This window comes from Enoplosus armatus, chromosome 5 (genome assembly GCF_043641665.1).
Source record: "Enoplosus armatus isolate fEnoArm2 chromosome 5, fEnoArm2.hap1, whole genome shotgun sequence".
NCBI classification, from domain to species: domain Eukaryota; kingdom Metazoa; phylum Chordata; class Actinopteri; order Centrarchiformes; family Enoplosidae; genus Enoplosus; species Enoplosus armatus.
Window position 1 is genome coordinate 15,631,814 of NC_092184.1, and position 24,144 is coordinate 15,655,957.

The 24,144-nt window shown below is 40.5% G+C and overlaps 4 protein-coding genes, 1 long non-coding RNA gene and 2 other non-coding genes across 9 annotated transcripts; 4 read left to right on the forward strand and 3 right to left on the reverse strand.

Moving 5' to 3' along the window:
- Positions 1–1,449: 1,449 nt before the first annotated feature.
- On the forward strand, positions 1,450–5,209 carry LOC139285657 (protein FAM98B). Of its 3 annotated transcripts, XM_070906260.1 has the most exons (8): positions 1,450–1,544; positions 1,808–1,914; positions 2,757–2,882; positions 3,027–3,292; positions 3,388–3,468; positions 3,562–3,678; positions 4,679–4,825; positions 4,904–5,208. In XM_070906260.1, exons 1-8 carry the CDS (start codon positions 1,501–1,503, stop codon positions 5,069–5,071), a joined length of 1,056 nt encoding a protein of 351 aa, XP_070762361.1. In that variant the 5' UTR covers positions 1,450–1,500; the 3' UTR covers positions 5,072–5,208. The 3 variants fall into 3 exon arrangements, with proteins under 3 accessions (XP_070762361.1, XP_070762362.1, XP_070762363.1); XM_070906261.1 differs by lacking the exon at positions 3,562–3,678 and having other exon boundaries at positions 4,904–5,209; XM_070906262.1 differs by lacking the exon at positions 4,904–5,208 and having other exon boundaries at positions 4,567–4,812.
- Positions 5,210–6,165: 956 nt separating this feature from the next.
- On the forward strand, positions 6,166–9,697 carry chchd2 (coiled-coil-helix-coiled-coil-helix domain containing 2). Its single transcript, XM_070906088.1, has 4 exons — positions 6,166–6,315; positions 7,437–7,695; positions 8,596–8,794; positions 9,262–9,697. The coding sequence occupies exons 1-4, from the start codon at positions 6,266–6,268 to the stop codon at positions 9,270–9,272; spliced, it is 519 nt and encodes a 172-aa protein (XP_070762189.1). The 5' UTR covers positions 6,166–6,265; the 3' UTR covers positions 9,273–9,697.
- Positions 9,698–10,474: 777 nt separating this feature from the next.
- Positions 10,475–16,323, forward strand: phkg1a (phosphorylase kinase, gamma 1a (muscle)). The gene is made up of 10 exons (XM_070906190.1): positions 10,475–10,500; positions 11,517–11,671; positions 12,925–13,103; positions 13,266–13,320; positions 13,409–13,474; positions 13,579–13,742; positions 14,605–14,695; positions 14,849–15,002; positions 15,164–15,289; positions 16,057–16,323. The coding sequence occupies exons 2-10, from the start codon at positions 11,589–11,591 to the stop codon at positions 16,321–16,323; spliced, it is 1,185 nt and encodes a 394-aa protein (XP_070762291.1). The 5' UTR covers positions 10,475–10,500; positions 11,517–11,588.
- A 1,298-nt stretch (positions 16,324–17,621) lies between these two features.
- LOC139285925 (uncharacterized) lies at positions 17,622–19,728 on the reverse strand. The gene is made up of 5 exons (XR_011597353.1): positions 19,586–19,728; positions 19,147–19,228; positions 18,150–18,277; positions 17,794–17,846; positions 17,622–17,702 (listed from the first exon to the last, which is right to left on the reverse strand). It is a non-coding gene; the product is annotated as an uncharacterized lncRNA (long non-coding RNA).
- LOC139285952 (small nucleolar RNA SNORA15) lies at positions 17,937–18,073 on the reverse strand. Its single transcript, XR_011597372.1, has one exon. It is a non-coding gene; the product is annotated as a small nucleolar RNA SNORA15 (small nucleolar RNA).
- LOC139285951 (small nucleolar RNA SNORA15) lies at positions 18,616–18,756 on the reverse strand. Its single transcript, XR_011597371.1, has one exon. It is a non-coding gene; the product is annotated as a small nucleolar RNA SNORA15 (small nucleolar RNA).
- Positions 19,729–21,072: 1,344 nt separating the features above from the next.
- On the forward strand, positions 21,073–24,140 carry psph (phosphoserine phosphatase). The gene is made up of 6 exons (XM_070905793.1): positions 21,073–21,116; positions 21,908–22,051; positions 22,175–22,309; positions 23,000–23,145; positions 23,322–23,470; positions 23,597–24,140. Exons 1-6 carry the CDS (start codon positions 21,073–21,075, stop codon positions 23,705–23,707), a joined length of 729 nt encoding a protein of 242 aa, XP_070761894.1. The 3' UTR covers positions 23,708–24,140.
- The last annotated feature ends 4 nt before the right edge of the window (positions 24,141–24,144 follow it).

Consider the following 24,144-nt stretch of genomic DNA (forward strand, 5'->3'; position numbering starts at 1 on the left):
AAGCAGCACGTGAAGCTGGGGAAACACGTCTCAGACTCGCGGACGATCAGCACCGGCTCCCCTCAAGGCTGCGTTCTTTCTCCACTACTCTTCTCCCTGTACACCAACAGCTGCACCTCCAGTCACCAGTCCGTCAAACTCCTGAAGTTCGCGGACGACACCACCCTCATCGGACTCATCTCTGGAGAGGATGAGTCTGCCTACAGGTGGGAGATTGACCACCTGGTGACCTGGTGCAACAGCAACAACCTGGAGCTTAACGCTTCAAAGACAGTGGAGATGGTTGTTGACTTTAGGAAGAGCGCAGCCCCACCCGCCCCCATCACCCTGTGTGACTCTCCAGTGGACACTGTGGAGTCCTTCCGTTTCCTGGGCTCCATCATCAGCCAGGACCTCCGGTGGGAGCTGAACATCAGCTCCCTCATCAAGAAAGCCCAACAGAGGATGTACTTCCTGAGGCAGCTGAGGAAGTTTAACCTGCCACAAACAATGCTGGTTCACTTCTACACCGCCATCATTGAGTCCATCCTCACCTCCTCCATCACCGTCTGGTACGCTGCTGCCTCCACCAAGGACAGACGCAGACTGCAGCGTATCATCCGCTCTGCAGAGAGGGTGATCGGCTGCAACCTCCCATCTCTTCAGGACCTGTACTCCTCCAGGACCCTGAGGAGAGCAGGGAAGATCGCTGCCGACCCCTCCCACCCCGGACACCATCTGTTCGACCCCCTCCCCTCTGGCAGGAGGCTGCGGTCCATCAGGACCAAAACCTCCCGCCACAAAAACAGTTTCTTCCCCTCTGCAGTCAACCTGACAAACTCTCACTGACACCCCCCCGAACACTACCGCAAGCTATACGTTATATTAACGTACATCACCCCTGTCCCCACTGCGTTACATTAACGCACTCACCCCCTACTGGACACTTTATCTGGACACTTTACTTTACTTTATTCTGGTCACTGCACTGTTTGTTATTTATCTTATCTTATTTTTATTTTTATTCTTATTGTTATTTTAGCTTTTATATTCTACTTATTTGTTATCAAAACAATAGCACCTTCAGACCACAGCAAATTCCTTGTAATGTATGTTACTTGGCAATAAACAGTTTCTGATTCTGATTCTGATTCTGATAATATAATATACATCATTCTGAAATGGGCCATTTTACATAATGAATACTTTTTCTTTTGGTACTTTAAGTATATTTCGATGCCAATACTTACTATACTATACTAACAGAGTTTTTCTACACTGTGGTATTGCTACTTTTATTACAAGATCTGAGTACTTCTTCCTCCTCGGGTATTGTCATATACAGGAGCAGTGCCTGTACACACTCCGGCCAGCAGGTGGCGGTGTGTGATCAGCTATTAAACACAGTAAGTGGAGGAAGTACAGTTTGAAAACACGCTTGAACTCTCATTACTTGGGTACACAGGTTGGGTAGAGCTGATTTACTGTAGCACATATTACTTGTTTACCATTATAGTGACAATGGAGAGGAGGGTAGGGACAGTTTCAGCGATAAAAGCTGTAGGGTAAGTGACGTTTAACTGCTCTGTTGTTTGCTGCGTAATGTTAGTCACCAACCTTCAATTGTTGTTATAGCAGCACATTTAAAGCTAATCCTAGATACAGTTTGATACACGTTAGCTAGCTAGCTACATGTGATTTATAAACACTTAATTGTCATAATCTATCTGAATGTGTAATTTAGTATTAATATTCTGGCCTTTCCAGTATAGCAGGACACTTGACTTGCGCCAGGTAATTTCACCTGTCGTCTTTATTTCCTGGTCAGGTACCCGGACGGCTCCTGCCTCACGCGGTGTAAATGTGATGAACTTCCGTGTCCGCTGCTCACCTGGCTGACTGCAGAGCTGAGGACTCTCTGTCCAGAGCTGCAAGGTCTTTATTTTAAACCACTAAACTACAGTCCAGTCAGACCTTTTTCTAACTGACATGCAGTAGAATAATATCCAGATCTCGTTCGGGTTCAGCCCCACTATAATGTGCCCTCACGTGTGCATGTTAGTCCGTCCGTTGTTCCTACCCTGTTAATCAGGAGTTATCAACAGGTCAGTGTCTTGGATGGAGCATTACTGACATTTGTGTCATCATTTTTTTTATTGACTATGTCTGCATTTGAGTGCATTAACTGTTACAGTAAGAATTATGGCCAATGAGCCACTCTTGAATGTTTACATTTTTCAAAATAAATGACATGGCTCTTTTTTTTCCCTGCTGTACCGAAAATATAACAAACCGTGACCCCAAAACCGAGCTGCATACTGAACTGTGAATTTTGTGTACCATTACACACCTAGTATTGGATGCCTATAAAAGAACACCATGTGCTATTCAATGTGTCAATGATAACATTACACATCTTATTTTAACTTATGAGGATAGTCTATTACTGAACCCGCCCATCACAAAGCCACGCTGCGCCACCCACCACCCCAAGTAAATTTTCAGCTTGTGGGAAACACTATATATATCAATATACCTCTAATAGAAAATAGAAACCATATATATAATGAACCAATGAAAGTGCAGGCTTCCAAGTACCATATTATGAATTATGAGACATTGAAAAAACTTTGCAGAAAAGTTGTTTTATTTTATTTATGATATACTTTTGTACTTGTTACTTGTTGCTGCATACTTTTTACTATAAAGCACATTGAGTTTACTTGTAAATGTGGTGTATTAATAAAATTGCCTTGTCTCTCCTTTTGTGTTTTTAGACTCAAACAGGACAGGTGACGTCTTGATGGTGGGAGGGCTGAGACATTTACTGTCAGACATATTCTCTCCTCTCACTGAGCTGACGTCAGAGGTGCTGGAGCCGTCCACCCTCAACAAAGTCACTGGTGAGAAATAATAGAGTCCATTGGGGTCTGTTGTGTGTTTAAGGTAACAACAGATGATTGTAGTGCCCATGGATTTGTACGTTTCCTGCCTATTTTTTTCCAATGAAGCATGTGTCATCTTAAAATTATTGTTCAATCCTCTAGAGTTCCTTGTGTCAGAATTGCAAGCAGTTCACATAATCAAGTATAAAGAATCTCATCCAGAGGAGAAGATGACAGGAGTGGAGTTTGAAAAAGAGCAGCGAGTTGAAGATCACAGCCATGAACTTGCTGAGTTTTGTCAGGAATATGAAGACGACGACATTCAAGACAAAGACAGAAGGAAGGCGGAGATGCAGGCAGAATGGATATTACTGCTGCACGCCCTCGACATGGACACCTCCTCTCAATTTACAGATGTGTTGAGTGAGGTAAGTCTGATATCAGAGGGACTGATCTTTGTATAAGTCATGACTACGAACTGAGAAGCACAGAAGTCATTTTTTTAAATGTTATTTTGATGCAGGTGGAGTCGAGGCTCACTCGTCTACCGTGTGGAGACATGACAAACCCTCTTCTAAACACCAGCCTCAGCTCAGAACAATGGGTATGTTGCCAGGGCTGTTACCAGTTCATTGTACATCACACAGTATGTTACTAACACAAGCATTTCAAACTGTTTTTCCTCTCTGCTTCTTAGATGCAAGTTAAAAAGATTAATCACGTTCTATCAAAGGACTATCAGTGTCGGCGACAGATGATGATCAAACGCTTTCAGGTTACACTGGAGTCCTTTGCATGGGGAGAAAAACAAAAAGTAAGCATGTTAAATCACTGCATCACTTTAAAAACAGTCATACAAAAGTGGATCATTTGGTTGTTAGCTTGATTTTATTCAACATCCTCTGCCCTCACCATCCATCAAGGTGGATGAGGAGTTGGACTGAAAACAGTACTGGACAACAAATTCAATGATAGTGATTCAGAAAAAGATGAAATATCATAAACAAGAGCTACACAGAAGGTAAAAATTAATTTAGGACGCAGCCTTCATGAATATTTATGAAGTGTTCTCTCTTTGTAGCACAGGAATCAAACAAGTGATTATTTTCATTATCAGTCAGTCAGAATATTTAACATGTTCACCATCTTCGTTAAGCATTTTAGCATGCTAACATTTTGTAATTAGCACTAAACACAAACTACAACTGAAGTTGATGGAATGTCATTCGTTTTGAAGGTATTTAATCATAAACAAATTATTGGACAAATACTTTGACCTGATGATGGTGCTGGATTAAAACTTAAGGGATCACCAAAGTTATTACAGTTCATCCTGAGGGGAATATGAATGTGTGTAGCTAATGTCATAGCAATCCATCCAATAGTTGTTGAGATATTTCACTAACAACCACAAATGTCAACCTCATGATGACGCTAGAGGAAAAGTGAGAGGATCACCAAAGTCATCAGGCTTCATCCTCTGGGGACCATGAATGTCTGTACAAACAACATAGTAATCCGTCCAATATTTTTTTATTTTTTCCCCCAATATTTCAGTCGTTGACTGACCGACAGACCGACTTTGCCTCACATACAGCCATGCCGCCAGTGTGGCTAAAAAGACTTAAAAGATTAATCGCTTATTTTAAAAAAGGCTGCTGACCTCTTTTCTGTCAATCGACTAATCCATTACTCGTTTCAGCTCTGGTCAAATTATATCTCTTGCTGCAGCAGGCTATCCGGGGACCCAACAAAAGCATCACTGCGTCATGATAACGACAAACATCCCAGTTCAACCAGTCCTTTATTTACAGGAGCGCATTGAAGCGCTGGCCTCAGTGCCTCATCTTTCCTCCCTCATGGGCTCCTCCCAAGTCTCCCTGTCTCTTCTCATTGCTGCCAGAGAGGATCAGTCCTTCATTGAGCCAATCAAGGCTGGAAAAAGCACCCCCGTCTACAAGGTACAACCGTGAACAGTTATAATATATACATATCTATAGAGTGCAGATGGTTTCAAATGTTTTTTTCGGTCTCACTAGACGTTGATGGGCAGCGTACCAGACAGAGGGGGACGACCGGGGGAAATCGAGCCACCTATGCCAGTGTGGGAAGATCGAAGAGCGAAAGGAAACAGATCAGGACGAGGAAGTGGACACCATCAACGGCGTAAATTTTCAGATAAAAAGAAGAAAGGGAAAAAAGATTAACATGCCTTTCTCTTTAGCTTAGCTTTACTGTTTGATTTGAGAAATAAGTGATACATTTTCTTTATTTAAATCCTTAAATATGGCTGTGGGATGCTACATTATTTAATTTTATAGTTATGAATTTGTGTATAATTATTTCACTTATACTACCTGTGTACATTTCTAAAAACGCTAGCTTCATTTGCTATAATGTACTGGTATATGACCAGATATTTTTGTTGATATGAAAGAACATAACTGCACTAATGTGTTGGCTTTGCACATTTATGTGTAGGTTTGTTTACTAACGAATAAATCTATCAAACACATAAATGTATTGTTATTTTGTGTAATGTAATGTGGGTTATGCTTTTATGCTTAAAACAGCCACGCAATCACTGTTTATTTAAGAATTACCATATAATATGTAGCTCTAATTTGAGTGGGAAAACATAAAACTGCTGTAAATGATATTATATTCTATTAACACAAGTGTAATACTCAGTATAATTAACATAAATAAGGATCCCATTTAAAACACTACCCAGAATCTACTGTGATGAGCAGCATACAGTTAACCTTACTTAAAAATGTTATACTGAATAAACAATAATAAATCAACCTTGCAAGTCTTTTGTGAAGCACTCAAAAACAGGATTTATGTATATAACTAAACGTAACCTTTTCAGTCTAGTAAGTAAAAAATAATGTGTACTGTGGTCAGCAGACAGCAATGGAAACACGTTTTTATACAGTTTACTATATAGATTCAAGTGTGCTGATGCTTTAAATGTCTTCTAAAACAAGTTCGTGCGCTGACAGAAAATGTAATTTCTCCTGAAATGTTCTGTAAATTTGATCTGCCCTTGAAACCCTGTTCGGGGTGCTGTGTAAGATTGTGGTTACATTTAACATCAGCTCTACGTCATGAACTGGCCTTAATCAAATATGTAAATATATTTTTGCAGTATGCTACGCAAACTGCTCTGAAAAGAGCACATGAGCAATTCTTGCCCTGCCTTGATCGACCATTGCGACTGTGATCTTTTTCTTTTCTTCATACCGGAAGTTACCCGTGAGACTAATGATGTAACACATAGAAAGTTCCGGACTAACTAAAGGTCGACATATATCTGCGAGCGAGTGATATATCTACTTAGTGTCGTGTCTGTTTTTATCAGCCAGCAAACTCACAAATACACTAATAATTTAAAAATGCCGAGAGGAAGCAGAAGCCGAACATCCAGGATGGCTCCTCCAGCCAGGTAACATTTAATGCCATCGGTTAAAAGTTGCTGAAACGTAACAGTTTTTGAGGATGGTGTGTAGGCTAATGTAACTGCTAGCAAGTGGACGTTTGGTAGCCGTTAGCTAGCGTTACAGTTACGTATGCTGGCGAGTGTTAGCTTGTGCTAGTCAGGGAAGTTGCCAATGATTAGCAGCTGGAACTAACGTAATGTGTTATGATTATATTTGTACATCTAAATGTCTTCCTGTTGTACCTGGAAACTGGTGTTTGCTCAAAAGTTGTAAGCAAGGTCACAGTGTAAAATCTCCATCCTCGTGTTTTAACGTTAGCGTTATCTGTTTTGTTACATCACAACATTAAGATAAGGCAATTAATATTTTAAGACTGTTCATTTACATAAAACTACGTTTCCTTTTAATCTGCTGCTAAATTAAGACTTCCATCGAGACTTACTTACTTGTGTTAAGCCACACAGAGCTCAGGGATGTAGCGACAAGATGTCATTTGGGAATTTGTAAAATCATGATGAAGCTTAAATGTTTTCCTCGTGTCAAAGGTTTCATTAAATGCCTCTAACTCATATATCATTATATATCCGATCCCCTTTACTAAATAAATATTTGTCTGACATCGTTCCAGTTTATCCACAGATTTAGATTAAATGAAGCATGAAAGCTTTGGACTCTAGTTACTCAGTCTAACATATTGTAATATGGTTTTGTCTGTATCACTTGCTTTAATGCCAAACTGTCCAGAGGAAACCTCATATTCATGACCTCAAATGACACCATGGCCAGTGCCACATACAGTTTTTACACTGACTTGCTACAGCATTGATATTTTCTACTGTTTTATCTGTTTTCCACGCCTTCAATAGCTTTTGTATAAGATTCATGTTGTGCATGGATGTGTTTCTTTTTATTCATGAATATCATTTTAAAGCTCAGAGGTTACATTTGCCCTGATGAAGGTGTAAATACTGAAAGTTTGGCTTTTTGTTGAAATATTTGTCAGTCAGACTTCAGTAATAAACTTAAAATACAAACTAAAATGGTGAAACTGATACCAGCACATACAGGTAGTGTCCGTTGTTGATTGTGATGGTATTGTACTTTTAAAATGGCATTCTCTTCACAGCCGTGCACCTCCATCGCCACCACCTATGGCCAGGGCTGCACCTCCACGCTCCTATGCCCCGGCTCCAATGCAGGCTCCTCCATCTGCTGTGGGTGCTCCAGCTGCAGCACCCAGGCAGCCTGGTATGTTTGCCCAGATGGCAACCACAGCCGCTGGAGTGGCAGTGGGCTCTGCGGTAGGACACACCATCGGCCACGCCATGACCGGAGGCTTCAGTGGAGGAAACTCGGAGCCTGCCAAGCCTGATGTCACATACCAGGTAAATAAACTCTGGTTTAGCCGGTCATAAGACTGGATTAGCTTCAGGGTAGATTAGTTTGTTTGACACACGGTAGGAAGGTAACAAAAAACAGGTGCATGTTTTGGGGGTTGGTGGTGGAGGCAAAGTAGTGAAGAAACAAACTGTAAATTTGCTGTAATCCACAAATCATGCACCGTAATAACTGAATATAATAAACATTAACCAGTTTACGGCAATACCACAAATATCTTCCTGTAACTGGAGTTAGTGCTGCTTGATAAGATATGGATTTCTTACTGGTTCTATGTTGGCGTTTTTATTATGTGTACTCATACGGCCAAAGGGGGACCTGGATGGATGGAGATATGTTCAGAACAGAGATGTGGCTCGTGGTGGAGGAAGAATTAGATTTTGTAGAGATGGTGAAACAGTTTTTTTCTGTTACAACTAAAGTTGAAAGCAGTTGACATAATGTAATAGAGGCATTTCATTTTTTTTTTTACATAAATGATGAAATAACACTTGAAGGCTACCAACTCATGTAAATCTGGGTTATTCTGATTACTCTGAACCATGTACATACTATTACCTTTACCTGGGTATATCCACAGTAGGTATTAAGATATTTGTGTGCTGACTGATTCTCTTGCTGGCCTCTCTTAAATAAGAGATTGGCATGTGACACATCTTCAAACATTTTGCCACTTGCATGACATATCACTGTGTTAAGCATTTCAACATTGTATGGATAGATGTGTTACAATGTTCTCGTAGTATTGACAGAACATGTCACTTTTTATTGCAAATGATTGATGTAGACCCGCAGTTGTTCCTCATCAGTTACATGAACTTGCTCTTAAAATACCATACATGCAGTAGATGTGTGAAGGATCCCATCATCTGCCTTGTGTCTTTTAGGAGCCGTACCAGGGCCAGCCGTACCAGGGCCAGCCATACCAGCAGCAGCCACAGTCCATGTACCAGCAGGAGGCCCCTCAGCAGCAGCAGGCCTGCTCCTATGAGCTCAAGCAGTTCATCGATTGTGCCCAAAGCCAGAGTGACTTTAAACTCTGCGAGGGCTTCAGTGACGTGCTCAAACAGTGCAAGTTCGCTAATGGTGAGTGAAAAGTGTGACATTTGTGGCCATTTGTATGACATTAGGTCACATGAAGAGTTATAGCTTTATGAGCAGTGTCTGGCAGTCCTACAGTGCGGTCTCGGCCCACTAATGTAATTATATCATTATAATCTTTAGGTTTTCTTATTTTATTTCACTGTGTCTGCATTCTTGTTGTTTGCTGTACTTCTTGTACTTGATTTGACTCTGCCAAATAAAGAGGCTTTGCAGAAGCACTTAGTCATCCTGACTTCACAGCCAAATGACTGCATAAGCACATCATGGCTCTAATGTGTTGCCGTACCCAGTGTGGCCATAAGATGGAGTAGTTTGAAAAGCTTTAAATGCTTCATATAACCAGCTTTTTTTGTGTGTGTACTGTAGGATATTTAAATACCCCAAATCAATTATTATAAACGATAGAAAGTATGAAAACTCATCTAATGAAACTTTTCTTTTCTCCACAGGTCTGTCATGAGACTGAGAAAACCAGCAGAGTGAGGAGCGCACGCAAACTGTAATAAGCAACCATACTGGATACCAAGAGGGTGTAATTCACAAGAGATCAATAAACATGCTTTATTTTGACAGCTGATTATCATCAGACTGCATCATTGTATTAATTTCTCAGGACAGTGCAGCAGAGTTTGTAATAATAGTCGTATAAATAATGTTTATATATTTTGGTGTTGCATGCTTTGACTTGATTTCAGTTGTTTTTCATTAGTGCCAGTGCTTTTAATTTAATGTTCCTCCCAACTCTCTATATATATCTCTCACAATAGGAACTGCATTTGTAGATCATGGTAAAGCACCAGTTTCCACCTTCTGGATTATGGATGTCAACAGTTTGTTTGAAACAAGTTTAGGTTTAAGAAATAATAAAGCACTTGAATCATAAAACCACTGTGATGATTTATCTCACCGCCTGCTCAGATAGAGCACATTATTACATTGTCCTCTAAAAGAAGCATTTCTATTTTTACATCCAGTTTCTTTAATTAGAGTTGAACAGCTACAACGCAGGGACAGCAGCACCTGTCGTGTCACTCCAGCCTTCGTGCAAACCCACGAGTTGAATGTTGCATGTGCAGTAATGTTGGTAACGTGGTGCAGCCCTGTCTCCCCAACTGTCTCGGTGAGGGCTGGACCGGCAGGGTGTTATTTCATGGATCTGGTTTTTGTGCGGACACGCGTTCAGAGCGTGCTGCTGCTGCTGCTGTGGAAGCAACAATTTATTTTTGGCATCTGACATTAAAGCTCACCCTTTGCGATGGCAGCGGCCCCACACAGCCGCCGCTGCAGCACCGGGGTTTAACTGGACCTCTTTGTTCGTCCTCTTAACTATTTGAGAAAAAAAGACTGCATAATAATGACGAACATCCCTTTATAACGGGGACAGAGCAGCACGGGACACGGTGAGTAACCGAGCGTTGTTTTCTTTAAAGTGTTGCTTTATTGGAGCGCGCGAAAGGTCAAATAGCGACGGGATGAGGCACAGATCTAGTTCACGCGCTGTGGCATACTGCGTTATTAGTCTTCAGCCCGTGATATGTTGGGTATGACATTAAGTCTGGGACGAGAACTTCTAGTGAAGATCCAAAACACAGATACAAGCAGCACGAGTGAGGCAGAGCTGACATCACATCAAAGCCAGTGAAAGTGTTTGTGCCATCGATACTGATTCAGGCGTCTGTCCTCACCAGGTAACAGAATCCCTCAATTATTCACCCTGAAACAGGCTTAAACTGTTCATTTGAAGAATAAGGTGAAATAAGTCACTTTAATTCAATCCATGTATCTCTGATAAGTTTGATTTTACCACCAGCAGGCTGTTTAGCTGCACAATGAACTTATGAATCAGATCAGAGCTCTGCCATCTGGTGTGTGTTCCAATGGAAATGAAGTAATGCGATGCTGTTAATACACATTACAGTTTAGTCCTCAGTCCTCAGTCTGGTTTCTGAGCAGTCACATCATTAGTTGCAGTGCCGTCACCTTGGAGATGGTTACAGACTTAAAAACATGAACATACCAACAGTGGTGGAAATAACTAAGTACTTGTACATCAGTACAATTTTGAGACACTTGTACTTAACCTGAGTATTTCCATTTTATGCTCCGAATACTTCTACTACTACATTACAGAGGAAAATATAGTACATTTTACTCCACCATATATAGTATGTTTATAGTTATTAGTTCCTTTGCAGATTAAGATTTTACATAAAACTTGATGCTTTGTAACAGATTAATCTCTTATCAATTAGTCTGTCATTTATTTTCTCAATTACTGATTGTCTATGAAATGTCAAAAAATAAAAGCCCAAAGTGACATCTTCAAATTGCTTGTTTTGTCCAAAACAACAAAATATTAAATGTACAACAATATAAACATCTATATATGTACATATAAAACATTGAAAAGCAGCAAATGTTGGCATATCTGCATAAAATATCACTTAAACAATTAATCACTTATCAACATGGTTGCTGATTAGTTTTCTCAGTGGTTGAATCAGCTTCACTCTGAACTGCTACAACATTAAAGTGTTACTTACACATGAATGCATCAGCAGTGATAATTAACACAATGTATAACAATATAAGCACAGACTCCTCCTGCTACATAATGAGCACTTTTATTCATGTCCCAACTCTGATGAAATTGTTACACCTAAAGCTGTGTTGTGACGGTGAAAATACAAACTGTGTCTGTCAGCGACCTGTTGTGAGCTGTTGTGAGAGGAGAGCAGTTGTGCAGCCGCGGAGGTGAACCAGCATCACAGCCATCATGACCAAAGAGGAGGAGATCCCTGACTGGGTGGGAGCCCAGGAGTTCTACGACAAATACGACCCCAAGGAGATTCTGGGAAGGTGTGTTTGTGAAGTACACGTCTTACAGCAGGGGTTCCCAACCTGGGGCTCAGGACCCCCCACAAGAGGTCGCAAGATAAATCTGAGGAGTCATGAGATCCTGGACAGTTTAATTTCTTTCTTTCTTTCTTTCTTTCTTTCTTTCTTTCTTTCTTTCTTTGAATTGGCCACAGCCTGTAGACATTTGTAACCTTTAATTATATTACACTTATTTAAAGGAATAGTTCGCCATTTTGGGAAATGTGCTTATTCACTTTTTTACTGAGAGTTTGATGAGAACATTGATACCACTCTCATATATTTACTTTAAATATGAAGCCTGGCTTAGCTGACTAATTAACACATTATATCTAGTTTGTTTACAAAGGCAGAAGTTTTCCAGGTATCCAGCGGAGACTCCACGAAGTCGAATGTTGTTACCTTTGGACAGAATCAGGCTAGCTGTTTCCCCTTGTTTCTAGTCTTTGTGCTAAGCTAAGCTAACCGCTTGCTGGCAGTAGCTTCATATTTAACAGACAGACATGAAAGTGGTATCAATCTTCTTATCTAACTCTTGGCAAGAAAGTCGCTGTGCACAGTGCAAAAACAAGCCCACTGGTTTCCCTGAAGTTTCCCAGAAGTCCCAGAGAAATGTCGGCAGTGGCAGAGCTTTCTTTCTCATTGTCATTCCCCTCCGTCTGTGTGACGGCGGTGCTGTTACATAAGCACACAGTGTTCGAGGAGGCTGCATTCATTAACTTGAGCGTGTTTTGGACAAAGGTTTAGTGTTGAGAGCTGCCCTGGATTGGACGGCATGCTGTTAGATTACATAATTTCACTCCCGCTCTCACATGCAGGTCACAAGGTCACAGGATGTGGATAATGTGTTCAGCTGCTCTAGTACTCTTCACATGGCTCAGTCAGTTTCACAAACAGTTTAGTATCCTCTAAATTATCCTCTGAAATGGATTTAATTTCACAATCTTTGACTTTATACTCGTATACTCGCCGTGTTTCTTGAGTTAGATCAGTGAGTGAGGTACAAGAGGAAACTTTAAGATGTGGCTAATTGTATTCAGTGTAGTATAAAAGATGAACATGGAAAAACATTTTGAGTACTGAACATTACATCCAACAGTTGCCACAGAAACTTTCAGACTGAAGCACACAAGCATGTTTTCTTTGAGTCCAGCTGTACAAACACAAACCTCTGAAGACATAAGTAACCTGACAAAGCTGTAGATAACAAGGCCACCCTGTTTTCTCCTCCACAGGGGAGTGAGCAGTGTTGTGCGTCGCTGCGTCGACAAACGGACGTCTCAGGAGTACGCGGTGAAAATCATCGACATCACCCCCTCGGACAAGACGACCCCGCAGGAGATTGAGGAGATCAGAGAGGCGACGGTGAAGGAGATCGACATCCTCAAGAAAGTGTATGGACAGATGAACATCAGTAAGCACAACAATTCAACTTAATTTTATTCGGAAAAGTCTAAATCAGTATAATTGTCTTAGAAAGCTCACAGCTTCGTACACCTTGTCCCACTAACCTGCTCAAGAGGTCAGTGAATTCATTAAATACTGAATGTATCTCGAATGTCTCGCTCCCCTCCAGTACAGCTCAAAGACTGCTACGAGTCCAAAGCCTTCTTCTTCCTGGTTTTTGACCTGTAAGTGTCACATCTCAAGTTTTACATGAGTTTTGAACTGGTCAGTAAAACAGAAATTCACACCTGAGTTTGATTTTCTCTCCCTCAGGATGAAGAGGGGTGAACTTTTTGATTACCTCACAGAGAAAGTTACTCTGAGTGAGAAGGAAACCAGGTCAGTGAGCAGGTTCTTTCACTATTTGACTACTTGCTAAGACACATTATGAATGAATTATTCCGATTTTTTAACCTTAAGAGTTTGGTGTGTGGTGGTTTTAGGAAGATCATGCGTGCTCTGCTGGAGGTGGTCCAGTATCTCCACAGCCAGAACATCGTCCACCGGGACCTGAAGCCCGAGAATATCCTTTTAGACGACGAGATGAACATCAAACTCACCGACTTTGGCTTCGCGGTGCAAGTCAAGCCGGAACAGAAGCTCAAAGGTCTGTGAAATCATTATTACAATGTTTTTCTGTCATTTCAGAATGACAAGTCTGCGTCTAGATGGTCCAAACGTGACCCACATCGCTCACTGTGTCTGAAAAACATCGAAATAATCAAAGCTGTTAACAGTATCTGGTATCCCCAGTATATTCTGCTGAGGATTTATAAGCGTCCTGCTCTGATGAAGCTACTATGTTTACAACCTACAGTGGATTTACAGCAGCTGCTGGCCGTCGGCCGGGAATCTGGGTCTGGTTGCACAACATGCTCCCATCTCTCTTAGCTGCTCTTGCAAAGGTTAAGATGCAACAGGACACTCAGATCTATTTCCCAGACACTCGGAGTACACTGACCTTTCAAATAGACTTCTCAGAAAGCATCAGACCACTAGCAGTGGACGAATGTCTAATGGAAGTGTACATCATCATATGGCTTTGTTTAGTTGGTAAATATGTAGTGTGGCATGTTAGTTTACCTCCATTAGGCTGTAGATCTATTTCAGTGTAGTATGCACGCATGTGTACAGCAACCATGCAACACATAATGAAGTCTAAATGCGTCGTGAGGTGGGTCGTTTCAATACATTTTCACAAATGATGCTATAGATGTTTTTGATGTTCTACTTAGACAGAACCCACTTAAAGATGTGGAAAGCCCTTTTACATGACCTTCAATAGAGCTTTCATGTGAGTAGTCCAAGTAATTGACAGGTTACAGTGAACTCTCTGAAATAGTTTCCGTCTGCTCACATTCTGACAACAGATCCTTGTTCACATGTAAAAGCCAGAGCCCAAGTGGCGAAACATTATTAAAAGTGGGTTCTGAAAGTTCACAGGTTTGTTTGACGTGTGTGTAATGCAGAGGTGTGTGGGACCCCGGGTTACCTCGCTCCTGAGATCATCGAGTGCTCCATGGACGCAGGACACGCAGGATATGGTACTGCTGTGGACATGTGAGTGTGCGACACACGACACAGTAGAAACAATGTCAAATCATATGCAATCTGTTGTGTCTGTAAGCTTATGTACAATATGAAAGGTCATGTTATCTTATATGTGACTTCCCTGGTACGTTAACACACTTTTCTTCTGGTTCACGCCTGCAGATGGAGCTCAGGGGTGATCATGTACACGCTGCTTGCAGGCTCTCCGCCCTTCTGGCACAGGAAACAGATGCTGATGCTGCGTATGATCTTGGCAGGGAGCTACGACTTCTCGTCTCCAGAATGGGAAGACCGCTCAGACACCGTTAAAGACTTGGTAGGCTGTTTTTTCACCTCGACTTTTGCTGGTTATGTAAAAATAAAAGAATCAATCTCAACCTGCATTGACAAAGTATTGATATCACCTATGACAATTGGTGACGTCCTGACGTTTTAATCACACAAGTGTGAATAAAACTCTCCTCGTGGTGTCCTCAGATCTCTCGGATGCTGGTGGTGGACCCAAAGCAGCGATTCACAGCTGCCGATGTTCTCAGCCACTCGTTCTTTTCACAGTATGTGGTGGATGAAGTACGACAGTTCAGTCCATACAGGCGCTTCAAGGTGAGATGTAAAACATTCTCAATTACATTCCCATACACACAGCGTAACATAAATGTTTAGATGTATTTCCTACCTTCCAGTGTGTCAGACATGTCAATTTCATAATGCTCATGCCTGTAAGACAAACTAAAGGCAAAGATGGTCGTAAGTCTTTAGGATCTTTGAGAGACGGTACTCAAATGTCCCATATTGGAGTATCCTTGAACACACCAGCAACCACAGCTTTCAAAAGGATATAACTGCAGTACCACGCAATGATTGGAAACTTTCATAAAGTAAATGCAAAGAAATGTTCACTATGACAGATCACCTGTCTCAAACTATCAAATGGCCTATTGTCACTGTTCATTACAGAGATTTTGTTTTAAGTTTGAAAGATTAAAGATTATTTTACAATGTATTGGTTCATCTATATGCAGAATTGTCCTGTATATTTCCTAATAATTCCTCTTATTTAACTTTGGCCATTCTAAAATGAATATAAAATATGTTTCGCTGTGCACTGAAATGAATGAAAACAAATAGTTGCCTGGAAGGTAAATATTTACAGGATACTTGAGTAAACAGTGCAACAAAATGGCAGGTTAAGAAAGTCTTTACACACACACACACACACACACACACACACACAGTCCTCAGAGGAAGTCTAATGAGGGTAGACCGTGGGTGTGTATTAGGCCTTTAATGTGCCAAAGCATTATGAAGGTGATGGCCATGGTACAATTCTCAGAGACACCAGTGAACTTTTCCTAAACTTTCTCATTCAGGTCATTTGCATGACTGTCCTCGCCACAATGAGAATCTACTGCAACTACCGCCGTGCCAAGCCTGTCACCAAGGAGGTGATCAAGAGTGACCCGTACGCTGTCAAGCCCATCCGCAAGCTCATTGACGCATGTGCATTCAAGATCTACGGCCACTGGGTGAAGAAGGGCCAAACTCAGAACAGGGCAGCACTTTTCGAGAACACTCCCAAAGCCATCCTGCTGTCGATGGCCGCTGAGGCCGACGAGTCCATCCACCACATCTGGTGATTGTACTGTTTGTACTCTTCAACGTTGTGTGGAAGAATTTAACTGGCAAAACATAACCATTACTACCAGACAAGGTTCATTTAAGTTTGTTTTCAATGAGCATTTTTTTCTCATGAATTTTGAAATGCATTCAGCATTGATTATTACAGTGGGATTGATTTACCTCAAGAGCTGCTCGCTAAGTGTGGCTGACAACACATCTGGAGCAATACCACTGGTCAACACTTGCTTTCTGTCCTAAATGTAGATACAAATGACTAAACATAACAGATTTGCTAGTAAAATGGAATTTTAGAGATTTTTTTAATATTTCAAATGAAGCCATTCTCAGCTGTATGTCCTCTGAAAGTTGATGCAGTGTTAAAGAAAACTCAGCTTTATCTTTTCTATACAGACCTTCATCAGAGCATACATGATTCAACAACAGACAGGCAGGTAAACATACAATACACCTGTGCACACCCTGGTGGTAGAAACTCCACCTCTTGGGAATTGTAGTTTTTAAGTACCGGATGTCTACCGGTCTGTCTATTGTTGGATTGTGTACGCTCTGATGAAGATCTGATAGACTGAAAGCTCAAATGTTTTGCTCAACATTAGGATATAGATTTCAATTTTAAATGATCATGTTCAGAATAAATTGAGTTTCTGGTTGTAGAGGTGATGCCCTGCAGCAATATGTTACTCTTTTCCTGACAAACATCTGTTTTGTCAGAACTGTGAAGCCTTGGCTAAGCAGCCAAAGCAAAACTTATAATAAATAACTTAAACTTAAAAATAATTAAGTTAATATGAACGTGAACCTGCATACTTGAAATGGCATGGACTTACATATTTGTGTACTGTGTGGCTGTTTGATCATTAAGCAGGATGTCCTGAACTACTTACTGTACTGGTAACAGCTTCAAGGGAAAATGATAGCACTTTAAAATGTATGCTATGGATTTATTTATTAAAATGTGCATTAAAAAGTCTTGTTGGACTTTTTGTTATGCTTTTGAAGATATATCTGGATGGCGCTTTAATTCAACTTTAATCCTTATGCAGAAAGCTAATACAGAAGACCCATTTTGAACACAGTCACAGGTTTATCAGAATCAGAATCAGAAATACTTTATTGATCCCCGGGGGGAAATTGTACAGTACCGGTGCTCCCATTCCAGAGTAGAAAAATAGCATAATTTAGAACTAAAGGTATGTACAAAATATAAAAATAAGAAATAGAAAATAAAAAATATACACATTTACAGTTTATTAGAGTTTATTATAAACACAAGAGTGAGGTACATTCACATCCTCAACATTTTTCAATTATAAACAATTAACCAAGAGCAGATTGTGCTAGTTTTTAGCACAAGACACTACTTTCCCGTGTGGAGCTGTGGGTAGAAAAAAAAACAAGACATTTAGAGTTTAACAGATCACAGTGTGATAATCGTTATTTTGACGTGATTTTTTTCATGTTCTTACCAGAAGTGAAGGAGTTGGCGGTTTTCCTGCTTCAGAAGTAGCTGCTGGTTGACCTGCAGAATTTAACAAACAGAAGAAAAATCAATTTAAAAATAAATCAACAGGATTTCTGGCAGAACAGCATCTTCATTTTCCAAGAGTATATTTGTACTCATTTCTGTACAGTTGGATGAGGCCGAGGGAAGCACTCAACCAGTCATTTGGCAGAAATGAGACGAGGCTTTCGCATGGTGTCTGACTGTATCCACCACAGAGCAGCTGGATCAGAATTCTGCCATGCCTCTGTGGGAACTTGTTCAGTGCTAGGAACAATAATCATGATGCATGTCATTGCGTAACAGTACAAACAAACATACCGCCCTCAGGCCTTTCTTCTCGGTCTGGAGGTCAGTCGCTGCTACCCTGTTTATTTGGGCCAGCGTGTGATGACCAGCAGCATGACTGAGCCTGCATTACTGCACTTCTCCAGAAATAAGTAATAGTGCTGGAACAAAACAAGTAACACAGAGCATATTAGATACATTTTTTGCAGACATAATACATTATTGAGCTGGTGTAGAAATCAGTTTCAAAGGGAGTAAGACTGTAGTGTAGTGCTGAACAACAATGCTTTTGGTAATTTATCAAGTAAATATCACACACACGGTGGTTACAGCTTCAGAAATTCAATGATTCTCAGTTTTCAATTGTTTATAAAGTGGACATGTTGATTGAAAATTGATAAATATATCTTAATATGACTGTATGACTAATAAATAAAAATAGTTGCAACCTTGTAAGATTTAATATCCAAAGTGTCACATAATTAAGCTGGCCACATGTTTCTGTATTCACTCTGACTTAAGAATGAGGCACATTATTAGCGCACTTATCCTGTTGTTGAGTCAGTGGGTGAAAACAATAATTTCGCATGGTGTCTGACTGCATTTACTACTTCAAGAGTAAAACAGAATTCTGCCATGCATTCAAATACATGTTATTATCATGAAGTAGGAGTCACCTCTCCGTGTTACCTCACAGAGGGCAGGTATTTCTGAGTCTTAAGAGGTTGACTAATGTAAGTTTGGCAGGGCTGGTAAGTGTGAAAACATAACAGTCAAATGTTGAGATGCATTATTGAAAGAGAAATTTCTCCTCTACAATTCATTTGGATATGTAACACGTGTGCATGTACTAGCGGCTTGGCGGCAGCGGCAAAGCCCTCCACCATATTCTGTGCTTGAGGCCCTGACAGAGGATGTGTTTTTGCCGTGCCATTAATTTTGCTGCCTCGACGTGGAATTGGCACACTTTCCCTGCTTCATATGTAACTTCCATTATAGTAATAAACAGTGTGTATGTGCTTCTCCTCACCTCTGGCATTTGGAGGTCTGTGTGTCTCAGAATGGGAGCTCCTCCATGATGACTCAGGTCAGGCCATCTCCTCCAATGTATCCTGTGCGACGATCACAAAAAGGGAGGTACACAAACATGTTAACATCACCCTGAGCATAATTCTATATATTATACATACTAAAGCAGATTATCTCAATGTCTTCTGCATGTTTTAGGCCTTGATCACAGTTTTGACTAAAACTGAAACACCTTACAAATACATACACCATACAAATCACAATCTATCCGACTAAATGTATTACTGTCGCGGTGTCAGTTAAATCCCTATTGAACTAAACGACTATCCAACAGATTTCCATGTGCGGTGGACACCACGTGCACCACATGCGTTCCACGTCCATATCCAAAACCTGATGTTAACCGGACACTCCGCCTGAATCTAGCTAGCAAAAGTTACCTGCGGTGAGTTGCAGCCTTAAATTGTTACATTTGAATCCCGGTTTTGTTTTACAGGAAACCTGGACGACTGAGAGCGACATTTTATATTCAGGATCAAGGATCAATGTCTTCAATGTGGAGGAGTAGCATCAACCAGCTGGCATAATTCGTCTTCTTCGTTTCCGTCTTCATCTTCTTCGTCTATTTGTAGTCGGGCTTTTTTTGTGTCGGTTGAAAACAGCTTTATGCGCACTGTCGCCACCTTCTGGACTGTAAGACCTAGAAAATTATTCTGAGCATAATTTCTTTGAATGATGCATGAAGTTTGAATGAAGTTTACTGTTAGGTTGGATTTTAAAACATGTCTTTCTTTCTTTTTTTTTATTTGTTTTTCTCAAGCACAGAAAAGTCAACAGAAGATAACACAGAATTGGAATATCAAAGTTAAAAGAAAAAAAACCACAGAATGGCAAATGCTACTATTGTTTGTCTTTTGGATGCATCTGTGTTTGAGCATGATTATTTTAGAATTAGATTATATCCTATCCTATGTTATATCCTATATCCTATCCTTGATAGTTCAGCTTCTCCTCACATGATTGAAAACTTAATTGCTGCTTGGATGTGGCAATTAAAATGTATACATAGCTGGGCAATGCTGTGCTTAAATACAAAAGAAGAAATCTAATAATTTTCCTAACTGGATGTACGATATAATGTTAGAATTATGTATGACCATATAATACAACAATAAATCTAACTGGCTGTAGTCCTGGAAAATACATAAATACATAAATATATATATGTACTTCTGCGGCTCCATATAGCCTTGTACCCTTATGTGTAAACTAGACTTGATTTCCCATTTATTTTGAAAATTGGTCAAAGGATGTGTCAAAGTGCAGTGTAGTTTGAGAGAGGAATCAACTAATAAAGTTACCAAGAGTCTGCTCAAACTCCTTGGCTGGGTTCCAAGGCTCCTAATCAAAATGGTGGTGTGACATGTCAACACAAGTGAAGGAAGCAACTAACTTCAAAAAGCCTGTATTTTGATACTAAAGGTAAGTTAAACCCATTTAACGATTCTAATGCTTTAATAGTGTGTCCTGTATACAGTCAACCTGTTTTGACCATATTTCTTGAAGAAATTAATATAAAACAATAAAACAAGTAAATTTACCATAAACGCCCAACGTAACGTATATGTAACATCACAGATCTTTGACATTAAGGGGTAGTATAAATATGTCTTCAATGTGGTCCACTTGGTCTGTGGTGTATTCCCCATAATTTTCCTTTGAGGGGAAATGGGTCTGGGTTCTTATGGGTTAATACCGTTATTTTAAGGTAAATCACTGCAGTTAGCATAAATTAGCCGTTAGTTGGCCGTTGATGTCGTCATGGAACCGAGCCAGCGGGTAGTGGGCGGTCCCTCACCGGCTTCGCTCTGATTGGTCCACCATTCAGCGCTTCTCTTCCTCATCGGTGAGCCCATTGAGTCGGCTAATGCTGAAGCCGCTGTTAGTGCCTTGTCAACGCTGCCCTTATCAGTAAGTACCAGAGTACGACTTGTACATTTCTAACATTATTTCGAAGACGTTAGCCTGGTGTTGCTATTTGAGCAGTTTCCCACGCTCGACAGTTGAACAGAGGCTGCGTGAAGCGCTCAAATCAAGCGAAATGTAACTGGCACCGGACAGGTATAACGTTAACATCATCTCTAACCCTGACGCAAACGGTTATTCCCAACGTGAAAAGCTTTACATTTTAGTGCCAGTCGTTTGCAGCAGTGAGCTACTTTTACACCAGACGAGCAGAGGCGGCTTGTTTGACCGAGTTTCATCGTCTTCACGTTTGTTTTGGGTCTTGCTCGCCATCCCCCGGTCCTCTGTAGTGTGCCTGGGGGTGACGCAATACAGGCAGAGGATGTCCATAACGGCCTCTCATATGGTTTGTTTAGGCAGACTTTATGTAACGCATTTTTGTCTCACACGACCGGCGGGGGACACGTGTTTATTTGAGATGAGATCCGTCGATGCAGAACGTTTGAACATAGGTATTTCAGTCAATGGATGTATTTGCTGCTTCACTGGATAGAAGACATCCACTGCATACAGGGCTTAGTGAAACAATGCAATCAGGCAGCTGCTGGGCAAAATCAGAGACCTCACGCTAAAACAACAAATTCAGCTCGGGACCCTGCTATTGGACTATTAGATTTACCCTCAGATGACTTCTTAATATTACTTGATATCTGTAGCCTGAAATCTGTGCCAATCAGAGTCCTTTTTTGAAATGCTTTTTTTTGAGTGTCTCATACTTCTCATACTTCTTTTTCCAGCATGATGGCAACACTTTCACAGACAAAGGAGCTCTTCCGGAGAGCAGAAGCTGTCTGTTTCGATGTGGACAGCACAGTAATCAAAGAAGAAGGCATAGATGAACTTGCCAAGTTTTGTGGTGTGGGGGATGCAGTCACTGAAATGTATGTGTAGGCTTTAAATACTCAACTTCACATTAAATGGGAAAAACATGCACTGAAAAGTACACTTCTTTTATTTTGATTTTATCACTGGATTTGTTTAAAATATTTATTTTCACATTTCAGGACTCGCAAAGCTATGGGCGGCTCAATGACATTTAAAACAGCCCTGACTGAGCGTCTTTCCATCATCCGATGTTCCAGAGAACAAGTGAACAAACTGATAACAGACCACCCACCTCAGCTGACTCCAGGTATCAGGTGAGTGTGCAAAGATTCGGCCATTCAGTGGACCTCGTAGTCCAGTCAATACAGAAATATTGCTACGCACAGGAGATTTAACATGCATGAATTAGTCACATAAACTGACCATTTATGGTTTTCAACCCTCTCCTTATAAGGCCATAGCACTTGTCAATTGTTGTGGCCATTTCAGAACAGAAAAATGGAGAGAGGAAAAAAAAAGAGAGAATCTTGTAGGAAAACATTAAAATAGTATTTTTAAAGCATGATGGTAATTTGTATCTCTGGAAGTGGTTTATGCACAGAGGAAGAAAAGAGCAGTCCATTTAGGCTCCAAACCTTCCAACACATATTTTACTATGAGCATAAATTGGCTGACTGTGTATTTAAATATCATAGTTGCTGACGTGACACTTTAATGGAAGTTCATAAAACTTCTTTATTAGGCATGAGATTAATGTCGTCTTCCAAATATGAGAGCACTAGCATTAATACTACGCATGTATTTATCAATTCAAGTGTTTCCTGCTCCTTTGTGCATATTGGTGCTTATTTACTCACTTCAACTTATAAATGTGCATGTGCATGGTTTTGCACAAAACTTTCTAACCACATTAGATTAGACTATTTCCCTCTATACAAAAATAGAAGTAAAAACTGCATCTATGTAATGTGCGTGTTGATAAATGGCCATTTATCTTTCTCCAGGGAGCTCGTGGAGCGTCTGCACCAGCGCAACATAAAGGTGTTCCTCATCTCAGGCGGCTTCCGCTGCATCGTCGAACATGTGGCCACTCAGTTAAACATTCCTCTGCATCATGTCTACGCCAACCGGCTCAAGTTCTACTTCAATGGTAAGAGCTTCATGAGTGGAAATGGCTAAAATTGTTAGCTGTATTCAAAGCAGCCTCTATTCTCGTTTCTAATCTTAATGAAATATTTCCTTCATCTAAAGTGCCACAAAGCTCCTGTCAGCATGTTGTAAGTCATTCTACGTTTCTAAACTGAATTGTATTTGTGCGTTTTCCAGGAGAATATGCAGGTTTTGATGAGAGCCAGCCCACAGCAGAGAGTGGCGGAAAAGGAAAGGTCATCAGCATGCTGAAGGAACAATATGGCTTCAAAACCGTGGTGATGATTGGAGATGGAGCCACTGATCTAGAGGCATGCCCACCAGCTGTAAGTGTTCACATTGTGTCTTGTGCTGCTTTAAACTCTCTCCAGTTGTCAGCTTCATGTGCGCACATTTGCATGTCTGATAAGTGGTTAATATGTGATTTACAGTGTAATCTCTTTCGCCCTCAGAGTGCTTTCATTGGATTTGGCGGGAATGTCATCAGGCCGCAGGTTAAGGAGAGGTCTTTGTGGTATGTGACAAGTTTTGGGGAGCTGCTAAAGGAACTGGAAAAGATTTAAAGATGCTACAAGAGTACTGTTACTAATCTTAACATTTTATATTTGCACCTAAGGGTGTGCCTCTGATGGTTTTATCTGGTGCACATTTTTCCTCCAACATTCAATAGGTTTTTTTATAATGAATGAAAATGTTTACACTAGTAAAACCAACTTTACCTTCACGGGGATGTTTCCCTGTTGATTTTTATACTAGAAGATACTAAAGGAATAACCAAACACTGTCTATGTGGAGGTTAAGAATATTTTAGTGTTTTTTGCACTTTTTGCATTAAAACTTTTTTTAGGTAAGCTAATCCAACTCCAGCATATTATGTCATGTGCAATGAGCAATAGAAATGTTTTAATTCTGTATGGGTACTAAGAGCTGTAACCAGACATGTTAATGAGTGTGGTGACTTCAGTCCTGTATTAAACATAAGAACATGCTGTCAAAGATG

Bases quoted from the DNA above. Each gene is read 5' to 3' on its own strand.
- LOC139285657 (XM_070906260.1), top strand. From the start codon at position 1,501: ATGGAGAGGAGGGTAGGGACAGTTTCAGCGATAAAAGCTGTAGG. The intron at 3,469-3,561 runs GTATGTTGCCAG...TCTGCTTCTTAG, and splicing joins GCCTCAGCTCAGAACAATGG to ATGCAAGTTAAAAAGATTAA. The intron at 3,679-4,678 runs GTAAGCATGTTA...CTTTATTTACAG, and splicing joins CATGGGGAGAAAAACAAAAA to GAGCGCATTGAAGCGCTGGC.
- chchd2 (XM_070906088.1), top strand. From the start codon at position 6,266: ATGCCGAGAGGAAGCAGAAGCCGAACATCCAGGATGGCTCCTCCAGCC. The intron at 6,316-7,436 runs GTAACATTTAAT...TTCTCTTCACAG, and splicing joins AGGATGGCTCCTCCAGCCAG to CCGTGCACCTCCATCGCCAC. The intron at 7,696-8,595 runs GTAAATAAACTC...TGTGTCTTTTAG, and splicing joins AGCCTGATGTCACATACCAG to GAGCCGTACCAGGGCCAGCC.
- phkg1a (XM_070906190.1), top strand. From the start codon at position 11,589: ATGACCAAAGAGGAGGAGATCCCTGACTGGGTGGGAGCCCAGGAGTTC. The intron at 13,743-14,604 runs GTCTGTGAAATC...TGTGTAATGCAG, and splicing joins GCCGGAACAGAAGCTCAAAG to AGGTGTGTGGGACCCCGGGT. The intron at 15,290-16,056 runs GTGAGATGTAAA...TTTCTCATTCAG, and splicing joins GTCCATACAGGCGCTTCAAG to GTCATTTGCATGACTGTCCT.
- psph (XM_070905793.1), top strand. From the start codon at position 21,073: ATGCTGAAGCCGCTGTTAGTGCCTTGTCAACGCTGCCCTTATCA. The intron at 21,117-21,907 runs GTAAGTACCAGA...TTCTTTTTCCAG, and splicing joins TGTCAACGCTGCCCTTATCA to CATGATGGCAACACTTTCAC. The intron at 23,471-23,596 runs GTAAGTGTTCAC...TTTCGCCCTCAG, and splicing joins TAGAGGCATGCCCACCAGCT to AGTGCTTTCATTGGATTTGG.